We start from the raw sequence: 20,534 nt of genomic DNA, 5'->3' as shown, positions 1-20,534 counted from the left end.
CTGTCTGTGCACCTTAGCGTATGAGTGTACACCTTAATGTAAGTGTGTGTCCATGCACACTTGTGTGTATGCGTGCATCAGTCTGCAGTTGGATCTGTGCGCATGTGCACATTACAGTGAGCCAACCAGCCAGTCAGTCAATATCTTCTTGACTCCAACACATACATAAACTTTATACTGATTACTACTATTTTCACCAGAACATTCTTCGTTAAGCTTCCCTTAATAATTATGGGGGAAAAAAAACTAAAAAGAAAATGAAAACGGGGGAGGGAGAGAGAGAGAGAGAGAGAGGTGTCAGGGAGAGAACAAACAGCAAGTAGGAGTGAGAAAAAGAAATACATCTAAAGTAAAAAAGAACAAAAAATTCAGTGAAGGTCCTGCAGATGAACATGTGAGACAGGTATAAAAAGCGGCAAATAAATTAAAAATCCATTTGGCATTGGAAAACAAACAAAAAAAAAACAAATAAGAAAATAAAATAAAGAAAATAACAAAGAACAACAAAAGGTAATTTACTTGTAAAGCAGTGTATTTAGAAAGTTAAAGCACAAAAGATGAAAAACAATAAGAAAGAAAAGCAGACAATTAAAACACCTGGGGAAACGGTAAGGAGGCAGAGGGTGAGAGGATGAGGGAAAGTAGGAGGTAATGAAAATCAATGAAGTGGGGGAAGTAGTGGACTTTATAAAAATAGTGGTGTGTGTATGTGTGTGATATGTCTGTGTTGAATGTGTGTGTGTGTGTATATATATATATATATATATATATATATATATATATATATATATATATATATATATATATATATATATATATAGTTTTTTTGTTTTTTTTAATGTGGTTGGTCCTTTTGATTTCACAATTAAGAAAGAAAGGATAAGGAAGGACATGATATCTGAAGCCAAGAAAAATAAACATCCTCAGTGGTCAGAATTTGTCAAGACAACCTAGCTTGTCCTGCTGGTCTCTGACATATCTGAGCAACTACAAGTGGCTGTGTCATCTATCTCCTGTGGCACACTAAGACATAAGGTTCAAGTTCTATTTGATGAAAGGAGAGTAGCCAATGCCTAGGGATACTGAAGAGAACAAGGTTATCATGTAATACCCGACACCTTAGCTCTTCTGATTTGAACCCTCTGTAGTGCTGGGTTTGGTGCATTGGAAGTACGAGGAATCAATTGTCAGTCCCATGAAGTCAAGGGCTCATTAGAAGCTGCTGTTGTGGGTTGTATGACAATCAACAACACTGTCACTGCAAACTCACACAAGTTTGACTTCACCCTTTACCATAAAATCAAAATCAAATCAGATATCAGAAAGCAGAACCAAAATCGAAGTCGATCAACATCAATGGAAATTGCAGCTGTGATACCAGTGCCGGTGACAAGTAAGCGAACCGTCCGATCGTGGCCGTTGCCAGCGCCGCCCCAACTGGCCTCCGTGCCGGTGGCACGTAAAAAGCACCATCCGTTCGTGGCCGTTGCCAGCCTCGCCTGGCACCCGTGCCAGTGGCACGTAAAAAGCACCATCCAATCGTGGCCGTTTTGCCAGCCCCGTCTGGCACCTGTGCAGGGGGCACGTAAAAAGCACCCACTACACTCACGGAGTGGTTGGCGTTAGGAAGGGCATCGAGCCGTAGAAACACTGCCAGATCAGACTGGGCCTGATGCAGCCTTCTGGCTTCCCAGACCCCAGTTGAACCGCCCAACCCATGGAAAGTGGACGCTAAATGATGATGATTTCTTCATTAAACGTATTGCTTTTTTATTCACATTACTTTTGAATTAATCACACATTATCTTGTAGCTTCAAGATTTCAACGGTACATTTGTATGTCTTTAGAATGACATTGTAGGGTAGGTGTGAGAGTTTGATCTGGTCAGTTTTAATATAAAACAGGTAGAATATTAGGGCTAGACAGAGCTGGATTGAATGCTAAAGGGTTAACTGTTCACTTCAGTCATCAGATCCAAACTTCTGACAGATATTCATCAGGATATTACCATTTCAACAGTCAATGACTAATCTCTAGTAATACAATACTGGTCTGAGTAACCTTTGTAGATGATTCAACCTCCTTGATGGTAGGGGAATCAACTCATCCCCACAAGAAGTTATTACTTCTGAAGTAGGAGCAAGAATCAATGGGAAACAAGTAAGGAATATAAATTAAAATTTTGCTACACTTGGAAAGTAGGAGTGCCATTTGGAATGCAGGAATATCACATCAATAAGTGACACTGTTTATGACTTTAACCCTTTAGCATTTAAACTGGCCATGTCCGGCCCAAATTTTCTACTTCTTTTATGTTCAAACCATCCAGATCTGGCCTCTCACTCATATCCTACAATGTCATCCTCAAAATAAACCATCACATCAACAAATTCTCAGAACTACAAGATTATGCAGGATTAATTGAAAACAATGTGAATGAAAAAGCATTAGATTTGACAGAGTAATCTGAATGCTAAAGGGTTAAAAGACAATAGTATAAGGGTGATGTATTTCGTTTTTTTTTTTTTTTTTTTGGTAACTGTAATTATTGTGGTCAAAAAGTAGTGACATTTCTGTCAAGAATTACAATCAACAGATAGTACCGGCAATCAATGCTATAGCATGGCTGTGTGGTATGAAGTTTGCTTTCCAACCACATAGTTCTGGGTTTAGCCTCATGTATAACAATTTGGGCAAATTTCTTGTTATAACCATGGGTCAATCAAGGCTTTGTGAAAGCATTTGGTAGAGGAAAACTAAAAGAAACCCATCATGTGTATGTGTGTTAGTGTCTCTATGCTTTGCTATCGTGTGACAGTTGAAAACAAATATCACCAACATGCAAGCGGTGTCCTTCAAGCTCAATCTTCTGTGAAAACATATCTGGTCATAGGAAAGTATTACCTTCCTTCGTTGGAAATAGGTTGAGTGTAAGTGACAAGAAAATCCATCTTTATACAATTCCCTCTAACCCATGCAAGCATGGAAAAGTGGACATCAAAATAACGATGAAGATGAATTTGAAAAACCAGAACAAAAAAAAGGCAACATTTTCCCTTAGTTTTACTGGAAGATCAAGTGCCAGCCCCATCTACACCAATTATTCTGGCAAGTAGAGTTCTGAAATGTTACAGCCATTGGCATGCTGTCGGTTATGACAATGAAGGTTCCAAATGATCTGATCAATGGAACAGCCTGATCCTGAAATTAAGCAAGTGGAAGTGAACATACTAGACATGTATATAAAGGTTAACTGTTAACGTTTAGCCCTTGGACAACTGTTTGACCATAGCTAGGATGAAAGGTGTTCTCTCTGTAACTAGTTTAACTTTGGGCGAAGCTTATCTGTGATTACTGTATCTGATATGTTCTCTTTTTAACCGTTTTCATACCAACCCACCTGAGAGACTGTCCCAGGTTCTGTGATTAAAAAAACTTATTTTATAGTATCTAAATTAAAAACCTTATATTAAAATTTTGTGTTAATGTATGCTAGAAACACCAACTTAACCCTTTAACATTCAAACTGGCCATATTTGGTTGAAATATTCTACCTGCTTTATGTTGAAACCAGCCAGATCAAGCCTCTCACACTTATCCTACAATGTCATTTGGAATGTAAGCAACTACATCATCAAAATCCCAAAGCTATGAAATAATACATGATTACTTCAAGCCAATGTGAATGAGAAACTATTACATTTGACTGAGTAATCTGAATGCTAAAGGCTTAAAAGTTGCAAAGTTATTTTACGAAATTCTTCTCCTTTAAAATTAATTGAAACAAAGGCAGTGAATTTCAACAGGAATGTGGTAATGAAAGGGTTAAGGTGGTAGGGTAGGTCAAGTGACTACATAAAGGCTCTCTCATTGGCTGTACTTGTATGTGTGCTCCACTCATACAAGTACACTTGACGTAGTTCTTAAGGAGAATTAGTGTGAGACAATAATGACAAGAATGTCCTTTTGAATTACAGGTATGACTTTTCCTTGCCAGTTGAGTGGACTGGAGCAACATCAAATAAAGTGTCTTACTAAAGAACACAACACACTGCCAGGAATTGAACTCACAAACTGCCGAATACCCTAACCACTAAGCCATGTGCAATGAACTCCATTTTTAAACCTGACTATTTGAAGGGCTGAAAAGGAAAAAAAATCTGTTGTTTGTTTGCTTGTTCTTTTATGGGTGTATTACAACACAACACCTGACAGGAGCCAATGAGAGAGCCTTTATGTAGTCATTTGACCTGCCCTACCACCTTAACCCTTTCATTACCACATTCCTGTTGAAATTCACTGCCTTTGTTTCAATTAATTTTAAAGGAGAAGAATTTCGTAAAATAACTTTGCAACTTTTAAGCCTTTAGCATTCAGATTACTCAGTCAAATGTAATAGTTTCTCATTCACATTGGTTTGAAGTAATCATGTATTATTTCATAGCTTTGGGAGTTTGATGATGTAATCGCTTACATTCCAAATGACATTGTAGGATAAGTGTGAGAGGCTTGATCTGGCTGGTTTCAACATAAAGCAGGTAGAATATTTCAACCAAATATGGCTAGTTTGAATGTTAAAGGGTTAAGTTGGTGTTTCTAGCATACATTAACACAAAATTTTAACATAAGGTTTTTAATTTAGATTACTATAAAATAAGTTTTTTTAATCACAGAACCTGGAACAGTCTCTCAGGTGGGTTGGTATGAAAACGGTTAAAAAGAGAACATATCAGATACAGTAATCACAGATAAGCTTCGCCCAAAGTTAAACTAGTCACAGAGAGAACACCTTTCATCCTAGCTATGGTCAAACAGTTGTCCAAGGGCTAAAAGTTAACAGTTAACCTTTATATACATGTCTAGTATGTTCACCGTCATCAATTCAGTTTTTTTTCAATAAAATAGTTTTTAACTATTAGTGGTGAGATATAGATATATTTTCTTGGTAAGCTTTCCTCACAGAGAATCTTCCTCGTCGTGAACTGATGCTGGTGAACTTGCCTGTAATCCTTATATTAGAGTCTATGGCATGTTGAAGGCTTTGTATTCAGAACAATGCAATTGCACAGAAGTGTGTTACTGTGTTGGTGACATTTGTCCTTAGAATAACAGAACATTGAAGATGCAAATACCTCATTAGTTTGATTGATGAAAAACAAGGCTGTGATGTACCAAGAACACCCCACCCACTAATCATTAGTGTGACTTTTTACTTGTAATAGATCGACAAGCCAGACACCCTTCAAATGCTAGTATCACTTGTACTCAACATATAAGTATTCCATACACAACTCTAAAAATAAATGTCACTTGTACTATGACATCACTCCAATACTGAGATCACTTCTACTTAGGAAATCTAAGATTTCAGACAATTCATCAATGCCGCTTCCCAGATCCTAAACACAACAATAATTCCACAGATGTGTCGCCCACACTGACAAATACTGTAAGGATTGCTTCAGACTTTCCATTCTTTTGGATCTGAATAATTGAAACGAGATCAAATTTGGATACCAAGATATCAAGAGTTAAACAGAGGATTGTTTAAAAAAAAATGAACAAAAGCAAATAAAGTCTATATAACGTAAGAAAGTAATAAAGCAAATACCTTATGTTAAGGACCTTCAGGCTAAAAGATTCCTTTCTGTCATGAAGTTTGTCAATAAGGCTCAGGACAGTGACACCTGTAAAGTTAAAAGATGAAAAAGAATATCAGTTTTCACAGACACACTCTGGAAAGTCAGTCTAAATAGATCAGGGAAGTTATCTTAAACATTCAATAAGTTACTATTCTAATATTTAGGTCTTTTTCTCTTTTTACTTTTTTTTTTTTTGCTTCGCTTACATTCTATAATGTAACAATAAAAAGGGTGGAATGAACAACAACAATGATAATAATTTTACAATAATACTCTTTTTACTCTTTTACTTGTTTCAGTCATTTGACTGCGGCCATGCTGGAGCACCACCTTTAATCGAGCAACTCGATCCCGGGACTTATTCTTTTGTAAGCCCAGTAATTATTCTACCGGTCTCTTTTGCCGAACCGCTAAGTGACGGGGACATAAACACACCAGCATCGGTTGTCAAGCAATGTTAGGGGGACAAACACAGACACACACACCACACACACACACACACACACACACACTCATATATATATACATATATACGACAGGCTTCTTTCAGTTTCCGTCAACCAAATTCACTCACATGGCTTTGGTCGGCCCGAGGCTAAAGTAGAAGACGCTTGCTCAAGGTGCCACACAGTGGGACTGAACCCGGAACCATGTGGTTGGTAAACAAGCTACTTACCACACAGCCACTCCTGCGCCTATGATAATTTTCCATGTGATTTTCCATGCTGGCATGAACTGAACAGGATGTTACAAACGAAGTCAATTAGTTTTTGGAGTTACTGCCATCTAATGAATAGCAGAAGGGTCAAGGACTACATTTCAGTTGTACATTTCCTTTTTGGCATGATTTCTATGGTTGAATTCTCTTCCCATCACCACACACTTTACCGTGTGCATTGAGTGCATTCTATTGTGACACACTGCACTAGAGAGATTGTTTTGTCTCCAGTAAAACCAGATAATTCTCTCTATATTACGTTTCACAACCACCTTACAAAATCTGCTGGGTGCATTCTGTGGTATATGTATAGGAAACCGAGTTGTTGTGTCACCACTAGGATGTCAACTCCAGAAGATTGTCTAACCCCAGGTAGATAGAAGTGATGAAAAAGGCCCAAGGGAGTGATATAATACAGAGTAACAAAAGATAACTTGAGAAATATAGCAACAGCAACCCAGCATGGAGTGATGAAAAATCAGTTGCGTCTATGGAAAATTGCAGGAGTTGCTCAAGAGAAACAAAGCAAATAGACAATATGTTTAGAAATTACATGTACATGAAGTAAGGATATCAGACAATATCATGTGAGAATATGTTATCATACAGAACCAATCAAATCATGATGGTACGGAATGGCAAACACTAATGTACTGCTAATAAGAAAAACCATATTCCTTGAGTTACAGACAAAACAAATCATGATAATTAGTTATGTCCTTTTATGTTTTGAGTTCAAATTTTATCAGAGGCTACTTTACTTTGTATTTTTCAAAGATTGTTGAATAAGCAAAACAACAGAGAATCGTATTAACTATACAGGCATAGGAGTGGCTGTGTGGTAAGTAGCTTGCTTATGAATCACATGGTTCTGGGTTCAGTCCCACTGTGTAGCCAACCAAAGCCTTGTGAGTGGATTTGGTAGATGGAAACTGAAAGAAGCCCATGTTTACATCCCCATGACTTAGCGGTTCAGCAACAGAGACCAATAGAATAAGTACTAGGCTTACAAAGAATAAGTCATGGGGTCAATTTGCTTGACTAAAGGCGGTGCTCCAGCATGGCCACAGTCACATGACTGAAACAAGTAAAAGAGTATACTTTCCATTTCCATTTGTGGACCCTTGTATTTATATTATTAGTTATTATTATTATTATTATCATCATTATTATTGTTATTATTATTATTATTATTATCATTATTATTGTTACAGCAAGGGTACACGGCCTAGTGGTTAAGGTGTTGCATTCACAATTCTGAAATCATGGTTTCAATTCCCAGACCAGCTGGTGTGTGGTGTTCTTGAGCAAAACACTTCATCTCGCATTGCTCAGCAATCACTTCAACACCTGACACATGGTACACCATGCACCTGCTAAGGTAACGTCAATTTGATGGAGTAAGCGAACTAATGTACAGGACATACATTTGACCACCATAAACTAATCATTTGTGCAGGTCATTTGGCAAGAAAACTGAACAATGATATGTTGTCTTTGACAGGAGAGTCCGTCATTATTGCTGCTACTGCAACTACTACCATTATTACTATTTCATTATGAAACAACTGTTGTCACATGTAGGACAGATCGAGTTATCAGCTAAATCTACTGTGAGTGCAACCATGCTACCCACTATTGGGTAGGAACAGCAAGCAAAAGTGACCACATGATGAACAAGATTGAGAGTTCTGAAGAGACATTATCTTCTTTGGCCTTGTCCTCATCAAGCTTTTAAAGTTCCACTTGGACAAGAAGATGTTGCCCTTCATTAAATTTATTGGGAGGTGCATGTGAGAGGTAAGAATGGCCTAAATGAATGGAACTGCATTTAGTCCACATCATTAAATCAGAGAACATTTCCCCTTGAGAGTAAGGGTCATTCTGAATCTGTGGAGTTCTTTGGCATAAGATTCTTCGACAAAAGTACACAAGAGGCACAACATATACCCTTATTGGGACATCCCATGTTGTGTACTTTTGTTTTCCATTTCTATTTTTCCAGTCAGTTCTGTGTAAACTCCGATAATTTTTATAACATACCTACAATATTCAATTGATCCATTACCCTCGTCAAAAATAAAAGAAATTAGCTGGTAAACTCGTTAGAGTGCTAGAAAAATGTGCTTTTTCTTCCAGCTCTCAATATTCTGGGTTCAAATCATGCCAAAATCAACATTACTTTTTATCTCTTCAGGTTTAATAAAATAAAATACCCAGTCATACACTGGGAATGAAGGTGAGGTGTGGGTATGGCTATGTGGTAAGAAGTTTTTCTTCCTAAGCATATGGTTCCCCCACTATGTGTCACCTTGAGCAAGTGTCTTCTACTATAGCCTTGGGTCAACCAAAGCTTTGTGGGTGGATTTGGTAGATGGAAACTGAAAGAAGACTGTTTTATATATATAGGTATGTATTTGTGTGTTGGTGTGTTTATGTCCCTGTAACTTAGTGGTTTGGCAAAAGTGACCAATAGAGCAAGTACAAGGAAATAAAAGGAAATAAGAAATGGAGTCGATTATTTCAGCTAAAATTCCTCAAAGCGGTGCTCCAGTGTGGCCGCAGTCCACTGACTGTAACATGTACGAAAAGGATTTAAAAAAAAAAAAAAAGACTAAGCTCCTCACCCAAATTTCAAACTTTGTGCCTATATCAGAAACCTTATAAGGACAAGAATTAACAGAATCTGTAGAATATTCTTCTAAATATCTTGAGGTATTTAGTGGCATTCTATGTTTTCATTTCAAATCCTGCCAGACTCATTTAGCTTCCATTCTTGTGGGATTGCTAAGATAAGTGCCAGCAAAGTAGTAAGGTCTGACTTAATTGACTGTTCACTCTCCAAAATGTATGGCCTTGTGCTAGAGTTACAAATCATCATAATATTAGTTATTGCTAATTAATTAATTATAAGATCTTCTGCAAATTATAACTACAGATTCAGATAATTTATGGATTTGTTTTAATTAACACCGTTTGAGAAAACTCATGCAACGTTAAACTTTGTTGAAATACATTGCTGTCCTATGTACTGTTAATATTACAACTGCTAACGGTTTCTAGTTAGCTAAGTAACGAGCTAGCTAAATATAAAGTCTACTAATTAGAGATGGTAATTAAATAAAACAGGGCATACAAACTGTACATATTACTACATTGTACACTGGTGGTAGAAAGGAGAGCACAAAAACATTTTATTTTATTTAGTTTGGGGGGTGGAAATGCCATTGTTTTTTCAGGTCTTCTTCCTCGAAAAGAAAAGATTAGGGGGGTCCATACACACACACACATACACACGCAAATGTATGCACACATGAAAATATGTACGCGTGCATATGTGTATTGTACTGTAAAAACAGAGACAGTTAACACATAAGCACATACATATAAAGGTAAACATAGGCACTCATCCAGTGTGTGTGTGTGTGTGGACACACGTGTTTCTATATTTGTTTGTGGCTATTTATTTAAAACCTGTAGTGAGTTGCTTCGTATGGAGTTTGATTGGAGTATATATGAGGACATGTGAATGTCCACATATATACTTATATATATATATATACACACACACAAAGGGCTGTGTCTGATAGATAGTGATAAACATTAACAAGTGTGTGACTGTGTGTATATACATATACACATATGTGTGTGTGTGTATATATATATATATATATATATATATATATATATATATATATATATACACATATGTGTGGTGTGTGTGTGATATATATATATATATATATATATATATATACACATATGTGTGTGTGTGTGTGTATATATATATATATATATATATAATTATTCTGCACTCAATGAACCTGGACCACTAATAAAGTCCACACATTCCTGACACAAAAATAAAACACAAAGTACAAAAGAGAATTGGAAATAATTGCACCCACTGGCGACAGCTGGGGGTAGATAGGCCAGCCTAGCAGGTTCTCTGGGTGGGTGGGGACGGCAGAGTAAAAACAAACAAACGAGAAGAAAAAGAAAAGACAAGTCTCCACCCTCAACCACCCATCATCATTACCAACAACAACAACAAAATCCAACCTTTATCATGTATTGATGGAACATATTGAAACAGACCCAGGCAATATATATGTACACACACACACATATATATATATATATATATGTACGTATATGGATTGTATGGAAATATGAACTTGTTCTGAGAGAAGTCAGGGTCAACGAGTGGACAGGTAGCAGGAAAGTGCACTTAATTATTGACCTACACCTACACGATCACACACACACACACGAATGCAGTACACATGCACGCACACAGGCATGTATGAAGGCAACCAGCTAAGGAAGTTCAATGAAATATATTTTATGATTGTGATCAGGTGTTTGTTTGCTTGTTTGGTTAATGAAAACTGAACCTAATGTCTTCCTGAAACTTGGTCAAAGTACCACGTAGCACCACCAAGACCAACCAAGCACCACCAACACCACCACCACCACCACCACATGACATGACACCACCGATGACAACAGTGCCATAAAGCTAATAAGGAAGCCTCTTGAAGTGGTCAGCTGATCTGCTGAAAATATCAGCCAAATCTACCATGAGTTACACTCAACCATCTCGAAAATAAAAGGACACTGATAATACTTGAGCAACAGATGGGATGGTTATGGCTGGAATGCCTTTCATCATAGGTCAGTTTAATCTATTAGGACTGACCCGGGGCTAAACAACACCAGCAACATGACTAGTATCATTACAAAACTACCATCAACATTACCTCATATATTCATTCATTTTTAAGTTTGTATGGGGAAGCTTGAGGGAGACTTGGCTGTGTTCTCTAGCACAGGTATTAAGGCAATGTGCTGCCACAGTCATTAGCACGATAGACAAAATGTGCAGCGGTATTTTGTCCTTACATTCTGAGTTCAAATTCCAAGGTCAACTTCGCCTTTCATCCTTTCAAGGTTAATGAAATAAGTACCGGCTGAGTACAGGGATCAAGGCAATCAACCAACTCCTTCCCCTAAAATTTCAGACCCTGTGCTTTTAAAAGAAAGGATTATCTAGCACAGGTGAGGGCAACATTTTTCAAGAAGCAGGCCACAAGACATCGCTCATCATCAGACAGGCTGCACTACTAAAATCATTCCAAGAAATCTTTTATTGGTTGTGCCACTCAGAAAAGTCTTTTGAGCTGCAATTTGCCCATGACTAACTTAGATGGTCATATATTAACATAAAATTCTCCTTGTTGGTGTTACCCACTTCAACACAAAATACCCAGTACCCCAAGAAAGTATAAAACATTGGTTAACTACCTCTTAGGTCGCCAAGCCTATGTAGTATACAACACTTAGAGTTTGAATCATTCCAGACTGACCCATAGAGACCCAACCTCTTTTTTTACTGTAGACCAATTTCATGAGAGACAACTTTTCCTACAGACCAAGTTATGTGCATGACAAAACAATAAAGTACATGATATATAAATTATTACATATATATGTATATAGATATGTATGACATATATAAAACATATAGAATGCAGAAACACCCTGCAGACTGTGATAGTAAAATGAAATAAAATTTAGAAATTTATCCTTTCTGCATGACCTGGTATTAAATGGTTCACAGCCCAAATATTGAGTATCCCCGCTCAGACACTCATTTTAAGCTCTGCCACATCTCAGATGCAGATGACATTGCCCTTACTGCCCACTATTCACCAAATTCAGCTGCTCTTAGCTTTAATGCACTGAGCTTTAAAACAAAGAGTAATACCCACTAAATCCACTGCACGACTTATCAGTAGCATCAATTACACATTCAATTATTTAGTCAGCACATTCAAAAAACAATGAAATCAAATTCGATAACTGGCATCCGTGCCAGTGGAGCGCTAAGAGCACCATCTGAGCATGATTGTTGCCAGAGCAGCTAACTGGCTTCCGTACCGGTGGCACGTAAAAAGCACCATTGCCTTACTGGCACATGAAAAAAACATTCGAGCGAGGTCGTTGCCAGTGCACAGCTGGACTGGCTCCTGTGCAGGTGGCACATAAAAAACACCATTTGAGCATGGCCATTGCCAGTACCGCCTGACTTTCCCTTGTGCTGGTGGCATGTAAAAGCACCCACTACTCTCTCGGAGTGGTTGGCGTTAGGAAGGGCATCCAGCTGTAGAAACTCCGCCAGATCAGATTGGAGCCTGGTGCAGCCATCTGGTTTGCCATTCCTCAGTCAAATTGTCCAACCCATGCTAGCATGGAAAGTGGACGTTAAACGATGATGAACAGATTCACACAAGGCAAAATACTAAAAATTACACCACAACAACATTCACAGCACATATAAAAGATATAATGAAAAAATGGTGCACATCTATAATTAGAGGATACAGAAACAATACAATTGATCACTGCATGAAAACAATGTCTTTCAAGCATAATCAATACAACAGATCAACAACAGATTGCTTTCTGGATTCAATCTCAGATTTTCTGAATCTTTGTTTGAAAAATCTTACCAAATTTGGTAATGTTTGCCAACAGCTAGTGACACAACATCCATGCAGAAGATCAACCCACCTGCAGGCATATATTGCGGACAATCACATTTGAAGGTGGACACAAGTGATGTCCAAGTGAAAATTACCAATAGAACTTTCTAAAGGATTTTTTAAATTTTATATGAGGTTTTATAAACCCTGGATTTCAAATTTGATTAGAGTCCATTTTAGTTGCAGCTGGACACAATGTTATATAAGACAATCTCTCAACTCTGAAATATTTTTCACTTTTATAGAAACGTACATCTTCTAATATATCACTTAAAAAGATAGCATTAAAGAAGCCATCTCGATTGCTTTCTTTCTGACAGAGATGGCTGCCTTTGAACATGCTGTCACACAAATCGCATTGAACAAGATCTCAAATTATTTTTCTCTCATCTTCAACTCAAACAAACAAAACATTCCTATGCTGCCATCATTATAATCTTCCCTATGTGACTACAGCTACATGACTTCATAAAATACAGCCATTTACCTATCTCTCTCTCTCTCACACAAATTTTAAAAAAAGAACATTCAATCTTTTGCTATGTAAATCTATTGAATTACATTCAGTAATCACTTTTTGAAAGAACAAATGGAAAGAATTGTTGAATTATATATAACAACTATTTCTCATTCTTCTTTCATCCTCCTCACTGCATTAAAAAGCTTTAACTTTTCAGATCCATCATGGATTATGCTAGTTCTGTCTCTGCTCTTAATCCCTCCTCAACAAATCCTATTCTATAAAAGATACAAACCAGAATACTTCACAGGATTCATACAGACCACACCCAAAGACTACTTGCTCAATGAAACAAAAATGAAAGACTATCTGAACACTGTGAGATGTACAGATTCTGGCTGTAACAAACTCCTGCTCTCACAGTCCTGCCATTAAATGCAGGACCAATTCTGAATAAAGATACATACACAATGCCTCAGGAGAGCTTCTTAAAAACATTATCTTTCACACTCAGTCAGCCGACCAAAGCCTTGTAAATGAATTCGGTAGGTGGAAATTGTATGGAAGCTTGTCATGCATGTGTGTGTGTGTGTGTGTGTGTGTGTGTACACACAGACGCAGATGTGTGGTAAGAAGCTTGAAGGTTCCGGGCTCAGTCCCACAGCATGGCACCTTGGGCAAGTGTCTTCCATTATAGCTTTGGGTTAACCAAAGCCTTGTAAGTGGATTTGGTAGACAGAAATTGAAAGAAACCCACTGTATATATGTGTGTGTGTGTGTGTGTATCTATGTGCATGTGACTGTGTCTGTTTTGTCCCCCTTCACTGCTTGACAACCGGTGTTGGTGTGTTTACATCCTCGTAACTTAGCAGAAGCAAGAGACCAATGGAATAAGAACTAGACCTAAGAAATAAGTCTTGGAGTTGATTTGTTTGATAAAAAAAAACCCTCCAAGATGGTGCTCCAGCATGGCCGCAATCAAATGACTGAAACAAGTAAAAAATAGGTGAGTATGTTTGTGCTTGTGTGTATGAGCGACAACCAGTGTTGGTTTGTTTATGTCCCCATAACTTTAATAGTTCAGCAAAAGAAACTGATAGATTAAGTAAATAACTCATAGAAGAACTGATAGAATAATAAGTACTTAAAAATAAGTACAGGGGTCAATATGTTCAAGTACAAAATCTAAGTCAATGTCCCCAGCACGGATGCAGCCTAATGACTAAAGTAAGTAAAACAAAAAAAAAAAAACATAACAGCAATTGTATCATTGACTCCAAACAACTGCTCAGAAAAAAACAGAAAAAACAATAATTAACAGTGAAAAGCAACAGCTGTCATGACTACACTGAGTTCAACTTGGCGGCCTCCTTTGTGGACACAGGGAAATTCTATAACCATATATACAAGCACAAGGATAGCTGTGTGGTTAGGAAGTGTGCGTCCCAAAAGACTCTGTTCCAGGTTCAATCCTACTGTGTAGCCCCTCGAGCAAACGTCTCCTACTATAGCCCCAGAGCAACTAAAAGCCTAGTAGGTTCGGTAGACAGAAAGAAAAAGACCATCATCTGTACATATGTTTGTGTGTGAGTGAGCGTGTGTGTGTGTGTGTGCGCATGTATGTGTATGTGTGTGCATGCGTATGTGTGTATGCGCGTGTGTGAGCTTGTGCATGTATGTGTGTGTGTGTGGTGTGTGTGTGTGTGCCCCTGTCATCACATCACGTGATAGTTGTAAATGAGCATCACTGTCGTACAAGAGGCGTTTGTTTCCAACCTTCTGTGAAAAATGTGTCTGGTCGTAGAAAGCATTATCTGCCTGGAAACAAGTGAAGATTCAGTACAGAAACGGCATCCAGCCATAGAAAATTTGTCTCAACCAAATTCCATCTGACCTATGCAAGCATGAAAGAGTGGAGGAGGATGATGATGCAAAAACATCCTGGATGGTAGTGAAAGTACAAGTCCAAACTCAACGCTGTACCTCATATGATTAACCACTACTAGTCAGAGGTATGGTATATCCAGTGCTTCAGATTTATAGATCACACACAATCATCCAGCAGACTACTTAGGTACCTCAGATAGATCTGCTTGAGCAAGCCTGACCAAGGGCTACATAAAAACCTTTACGAGGCACATAAAAAGTACCATTCGAATGTGGTCATTGCCAATGCCGCCTGACTGGCTCCCATGCCAGTGGCATGTAAAAAGCACCATTCGAGCATGGTCAATGTCAGTACCACCTGACTGGCCCTTGTGCTGGTGGCACGTAAAAAGCAGCCACTACACTCTCAGAGTGGTTGGCATTAGGAAGGCCATCCAGCAGTAGAAACTTTGCTAAATTAGATTGGTGCCTGGTGCAGCCTTCTAGCTTGCCAGTCCTCAGTCAAACAGTCCAACCCATGCCAGCATGGAAAGCGGACATTAAACGACGATGATGATGGTGATTTTTCATGGAATAAGATATGCCTTGAAGATGATTTAGCTGTTATTTCTAGCTTGTTAAATGACTGATAAAAGCTCCCTCGACTTGTACAAACAATCAAAACACAACCCACAAAAGCAGGAACTCGTCAAATAAAAAAAAATTTTTTAATCAACATGAAGAAACTAAACAAGGAAACAAAACAAATAAAAGGAAACCCAGACAACTGGCCAACATTCCAATATCACCACAGAACAAACAGTGAAATACCACATCACAAGTTGCAGTAATAACTTTAAACAACCTAATGACACACAAGCAACTCCCTTATCAAACAGTTTTCCAACATCGGTCACTGAAAAACACCACCCCAACACGAACACAAAATAAGTGATATACATCTTTCACTCGACCTATTCCTCCTGTCTAACAGACTAGTAAAAATATGAAAATACGAATATTGGAAAACCCCAGGAACTGACAAAATCATAAACATTCACTGGAAACAGTTTCAAGGAATTGTTAAACTGAAGAACACTTTCAACTATTCACATCGCAAACAACGAAGCATGTATGTGGTCACTTATCCTATTAGAAATAATCAAATCTCTCACAAATCTTAAAATGGGATAGATATATTACTCACTAGTTATTTATTGAAGCCATTCGTTCCTTAGGGAGTATAGGGCAATCAAAGACTTTTCTGCCACTGTTCTCAATTGAGGGCTGCCTTTTCTCCCAGGTTTTGTTGGTTTTTAATTGTCATTGATGCTTCAGTAACTTTGCATTTTTCTAAATAGGGTTGTTGGGCCCCAGAGTGGGTGCAATGCTGGTCTTAAGGGTCATTGAGGTAAACAAACCACCACACTGCAACAAGAACTGAACCCTATGTGTGGTGGCTATCACTTGCTGCCAGAGGTAAATTTTCTGATCAAGTCCACCATGCACACCTCTACCATGACCACCACCAAAACATATATGGACAGGCTGGTCATTAGAGAAATGCAATGAAAACAGATTCCTACATTGCATATTGGGTGTGCAATATGGTCCACAACAGGTAGAGCCATATTATACATAAGGTTTTAGTTCTGTGGAACCAACCCCGTTGTCCATGCTGTAGATCTATGCAATCATAGAGATCAAGATAACATCATCACCAGTAATAACCATGGCACCATTCGTGGTTGTCATTGCAATTCCATACATCAGACTTGGCCCTTTCGTTTCCGTATTCAGCTTTCATTCCTATTACTCTTTTAATTGTTTCAATCAACCCCAGGACTTATTCTTTGTAAGCCTAGTACTTATTCTATTGGGCTCTTTTTGCTGAACCGCTAGATTACGGGGATGTAAACACACCATTGGTTGTCAAGCGATGTTGGGGGGGGACAAAGAGACACACAAACACACACACACGCATATATATATACGACAGGCTTCTTTCAGTTTTCGAGGCTATAGTAGAAGACGCTTGCCCAAGGTGCCATGCAGTGGGACTGAACCTGGAACCATGGGGTTTGTAAACAAGCTACTTACCACACAGCCACTCCTACACCTAAAAATTACTGTTAAAAATAACGACAAATTTAGTCAAATAACTGTCATCATTAAGCTGGTATTTGAGACATAATTAATGTGAAATTTTGATGTAAGTCTTTGATTTAGATCACTTTAAAATGGGGGGGGGGGTTCTGACTTCGAGCCAGAGACAGTCTGAAGCAGGTTAGTATGAGAAGAGTTAAACAGCTCCTGGCTGTGTTCAAAATGAAAAGGGGGGTCAGTCTGTGTGAAGGACAGCAGCTATGAGGTAGGCTTAGACACTGTTAAACTGTAAAACACACAAGCACTAAAAGCTCAAAAAAAAAAGGTTCAGGCCGGTTGTCCCAGTTGTACTCCTGCTCAGGTTAACAACAACTGACATTTAGTCGTAACATGTTAAGCAAAGAAATTACAGAGAACAACAAAGAAGACGGAAAACAAACAATTTAAAGAAGTCAATAAAACAACAAATGCCAAACATTTTGTTGTTGCTTCTCTTGTTTTTTCTCTCTCTCTAATTATTGATAGTGTAAAACTATTTTCAATAAAATACTTGCAGAGAAAAGCCAGCGAACACCATGCTAAATTATAGTGCTCGGTCATTTAGCCTCACAAACAAACTGATTATGTCTGTGTTATATTCAATAACAGCTGTCTTGGTAATGTAGTCTAGGCTTTGTATGGGATTGCTCAGTTTATTGGCTTCAGTATCTTGTTTTATTTTTATGTCTTTTATACATATATATATATATATATATATATATATATATATATATATATATACATATATATGTATGTATATACATATATATATATATATATATACACATATATATATATATATACACACACATGTATATATATATATGTGTGTGTGTGTGCGTGTACATATACATATATGAACGTACATATGTAGAAAGAGAAAGATAGGTGTGTGTATGTACATGTGTGTGTATGTATGTATGTATAGTCCTTTTATAAGTGGTTTTGTGGAAATAAAAACAACAGAACAAATGCTATTTATTTATACAATTCTTGGACCAAAATATCCTTGTCATTACAGAGTTAAATGTCCCTGTCACCAGGCTGGCACAAGTTTAGCATAGGAAAGGGATAGGACAAGGAATGACGGTGTGGCACGGAAAGGAAGTTCACTTTACAGTTAAAATGTATACAGGATATGACAAAAATATGTACAACACTGTAGAGTTAAAATCATCATCATCATTTTTAATGTTCATTTTTCCATGCTTGCATATCAGATAGAGTTTATTGAAGCAGATATTCTACAGCTCAATGCCTCCCTTGACATCAGCCCTTACCAGTTTCCAAGCAAGGTAATATCCCCCCCACCCATGGTCAGACATGTTTTCACAGAATATTAGAAATGAATGACACTGCTTGTGTGGTGGTGATGCTCATTTACCACTGATAAATGATATAAAGACAAGGAGACACAAACGTGTGTGTGTGTGTGTATACTCTTACTCTTTACTCTTTTACTTGTTTCAGTCATTTGACTGCGGCCATGCTGGAGCACCGCCTTTAGTCGAGCAAATCGACCCCAGGACTTATTCTTTTGTAAGCCCAGTACTTATTCTATCAGTCTCTTTTGCCGAACCGCTAAGTGACGGGGACGTAAACACACCACCATCGGTTGTCAAGCAATGCTAGGGGAACAAACACAGACACACATATATATACATATACATATATACGACAGGCTTCTTTCAGTTTCCGTCTACCAAATCCACTCACAAGGCATTGGTCGGCCCAGGGCTATAGCAGAAGACACTTGCCCAAGATGCCACGCAGTGGGACTGAACCCGGAACCATGTGGTTGGTTAGCAAGCTACTTACCACACAGCCACTCCTGCGCCTATATATATATTATATATATATATATATATATATATAATATATATATATATATATATATATTATATATATATATTTATATATATATATCATCATCATCATTGTTTAAAGTCAGATTTCCCTGCTGGCATGGGTTGGATGGTTTGATATGGAATTGGCTAGCAGGGAGCTGTCCAGACTCCAATTGTCTGTTGTGGCATGGTTTCTCTGGCTGGATGCCCTTCCTAATGCCAACCACTTAGCAGAGTGTACTGGATACTTTTTACATGCCACCAACACACACACACACACACACACACAGGATGAGCTTTCAGTTTCCAATCTACAAAATCCACTCACAAAACTTTGGTTGGCCCAGTGTCATAGTAGAAGGCACTCGTCCAAGGTCATCATCATCATTGTTCAACCGTGGTCGAGACAATGGAATTTACCATGCTACGCCAGACTTCATGGTCCATCATAGCATTACGGAGGTCCTGTTGCTGGATGCCTGTATCCCTGGAGATTACATCAGGGTAGGAGAGTGTGCGCCCTCTGGTATTGCGAGTAGATGGCTTCCAGAGGAGAAGAGAAGAAATTGCCTCGTTTTCAGCTCTACAACAATGTCCAGCAAACTGGACTCTCCTACCTTTCACAAGAGATGACACAGGTAGCACCACACAGTAAGACCGAACCTAGAGGAGCAAACTTCTTAACCACACAACCAAACGACTACACAATTAAAACACTAACAAACATCACAATTTTCTTTTTTGTTTGGTACATTTTGCTTTTTAACATAGATTCACATTCAATTTTTCTAACACCACTTCAAGTTTACATATTACAATATCTTTTTTGCAGTTGAACATCCTTCATAATAATAATTCCCCACTGTCAAATATCTTTCTGAAAAGTTTCTGTATTTCAAGTATTATATATTTAATGGTAAAATATTTTACCACTCGGCAGCCAACTGGAATTAAAATAGTCAGCTATTAAAATAGTTCAATCGTATCTACTCTAGGCACAAGGGCCGAAATTTGGGGGAAGGGGGCCAGTCGACTAGATCGATCCCAGTAAGCAACTGGTATTTAATTTATTGCCCCCGAAAGAATGAAAGGCAAAGTCAACCTTGTCAGAATTTGAACTCAGAACGTAAAGACAGATGAAATACCACTAAGCATTTCACCTGGTGTGCTAACATTTCTGTCAGCTTGCCACCTTAGAATAAGTTCAATCTGCTTTTTAAATCTTTACTACTCTTACAACCACAGCTACCACTAATCACATGCCAAACCAAAATGCCAATCCTCACAATCCAATAAAGAAGCCACTT

At 38.0% G+C, this 20,534-nt stretch overlaps 1 protein-coding gene across 2 annotated transcripts in view; it reads right to left on the bottom strand.

The window, feature by feature from the left end:
• LOC115215002 overlaps positions 1-20,534 on the bottom strand; it is a 156,888-nt gene that overhangs the window by 52,133 nt on the left and 84,221 nt on the right. For both annotated transcript variants that reach the window (XM_036505636.1, XM_036505637.1), the window contains exon 12: positions 5,613-5,688. In XM_036505636.1, the coding sequence (XP_036361529.1) occupies positions 5,613-5,688 (76 nt within the window). The remainder of the gene's footprint in view (positions 1-5,612; positions 5,689-20,534) is intronic.

The sequence above is a fragment of the Octopus sinensis genome, linkage group LG8 (assembly GCF_006345805.1).
Source record: "Octopus sinensis linkage group LG8, ASM634580v1, whole genome shotgun sequence".
In the NCBI taxonomy this organism is placed as follows: domain Eukaryota; kingdom Metazoa; phylum Mollusca; class Cephalopoda; order Octopoda; family Octopodidae; genus Octopus; species Octopus sinensis.
This window is presented reverse-complemented; position numbering and strand designations above follow the sequence as displayed.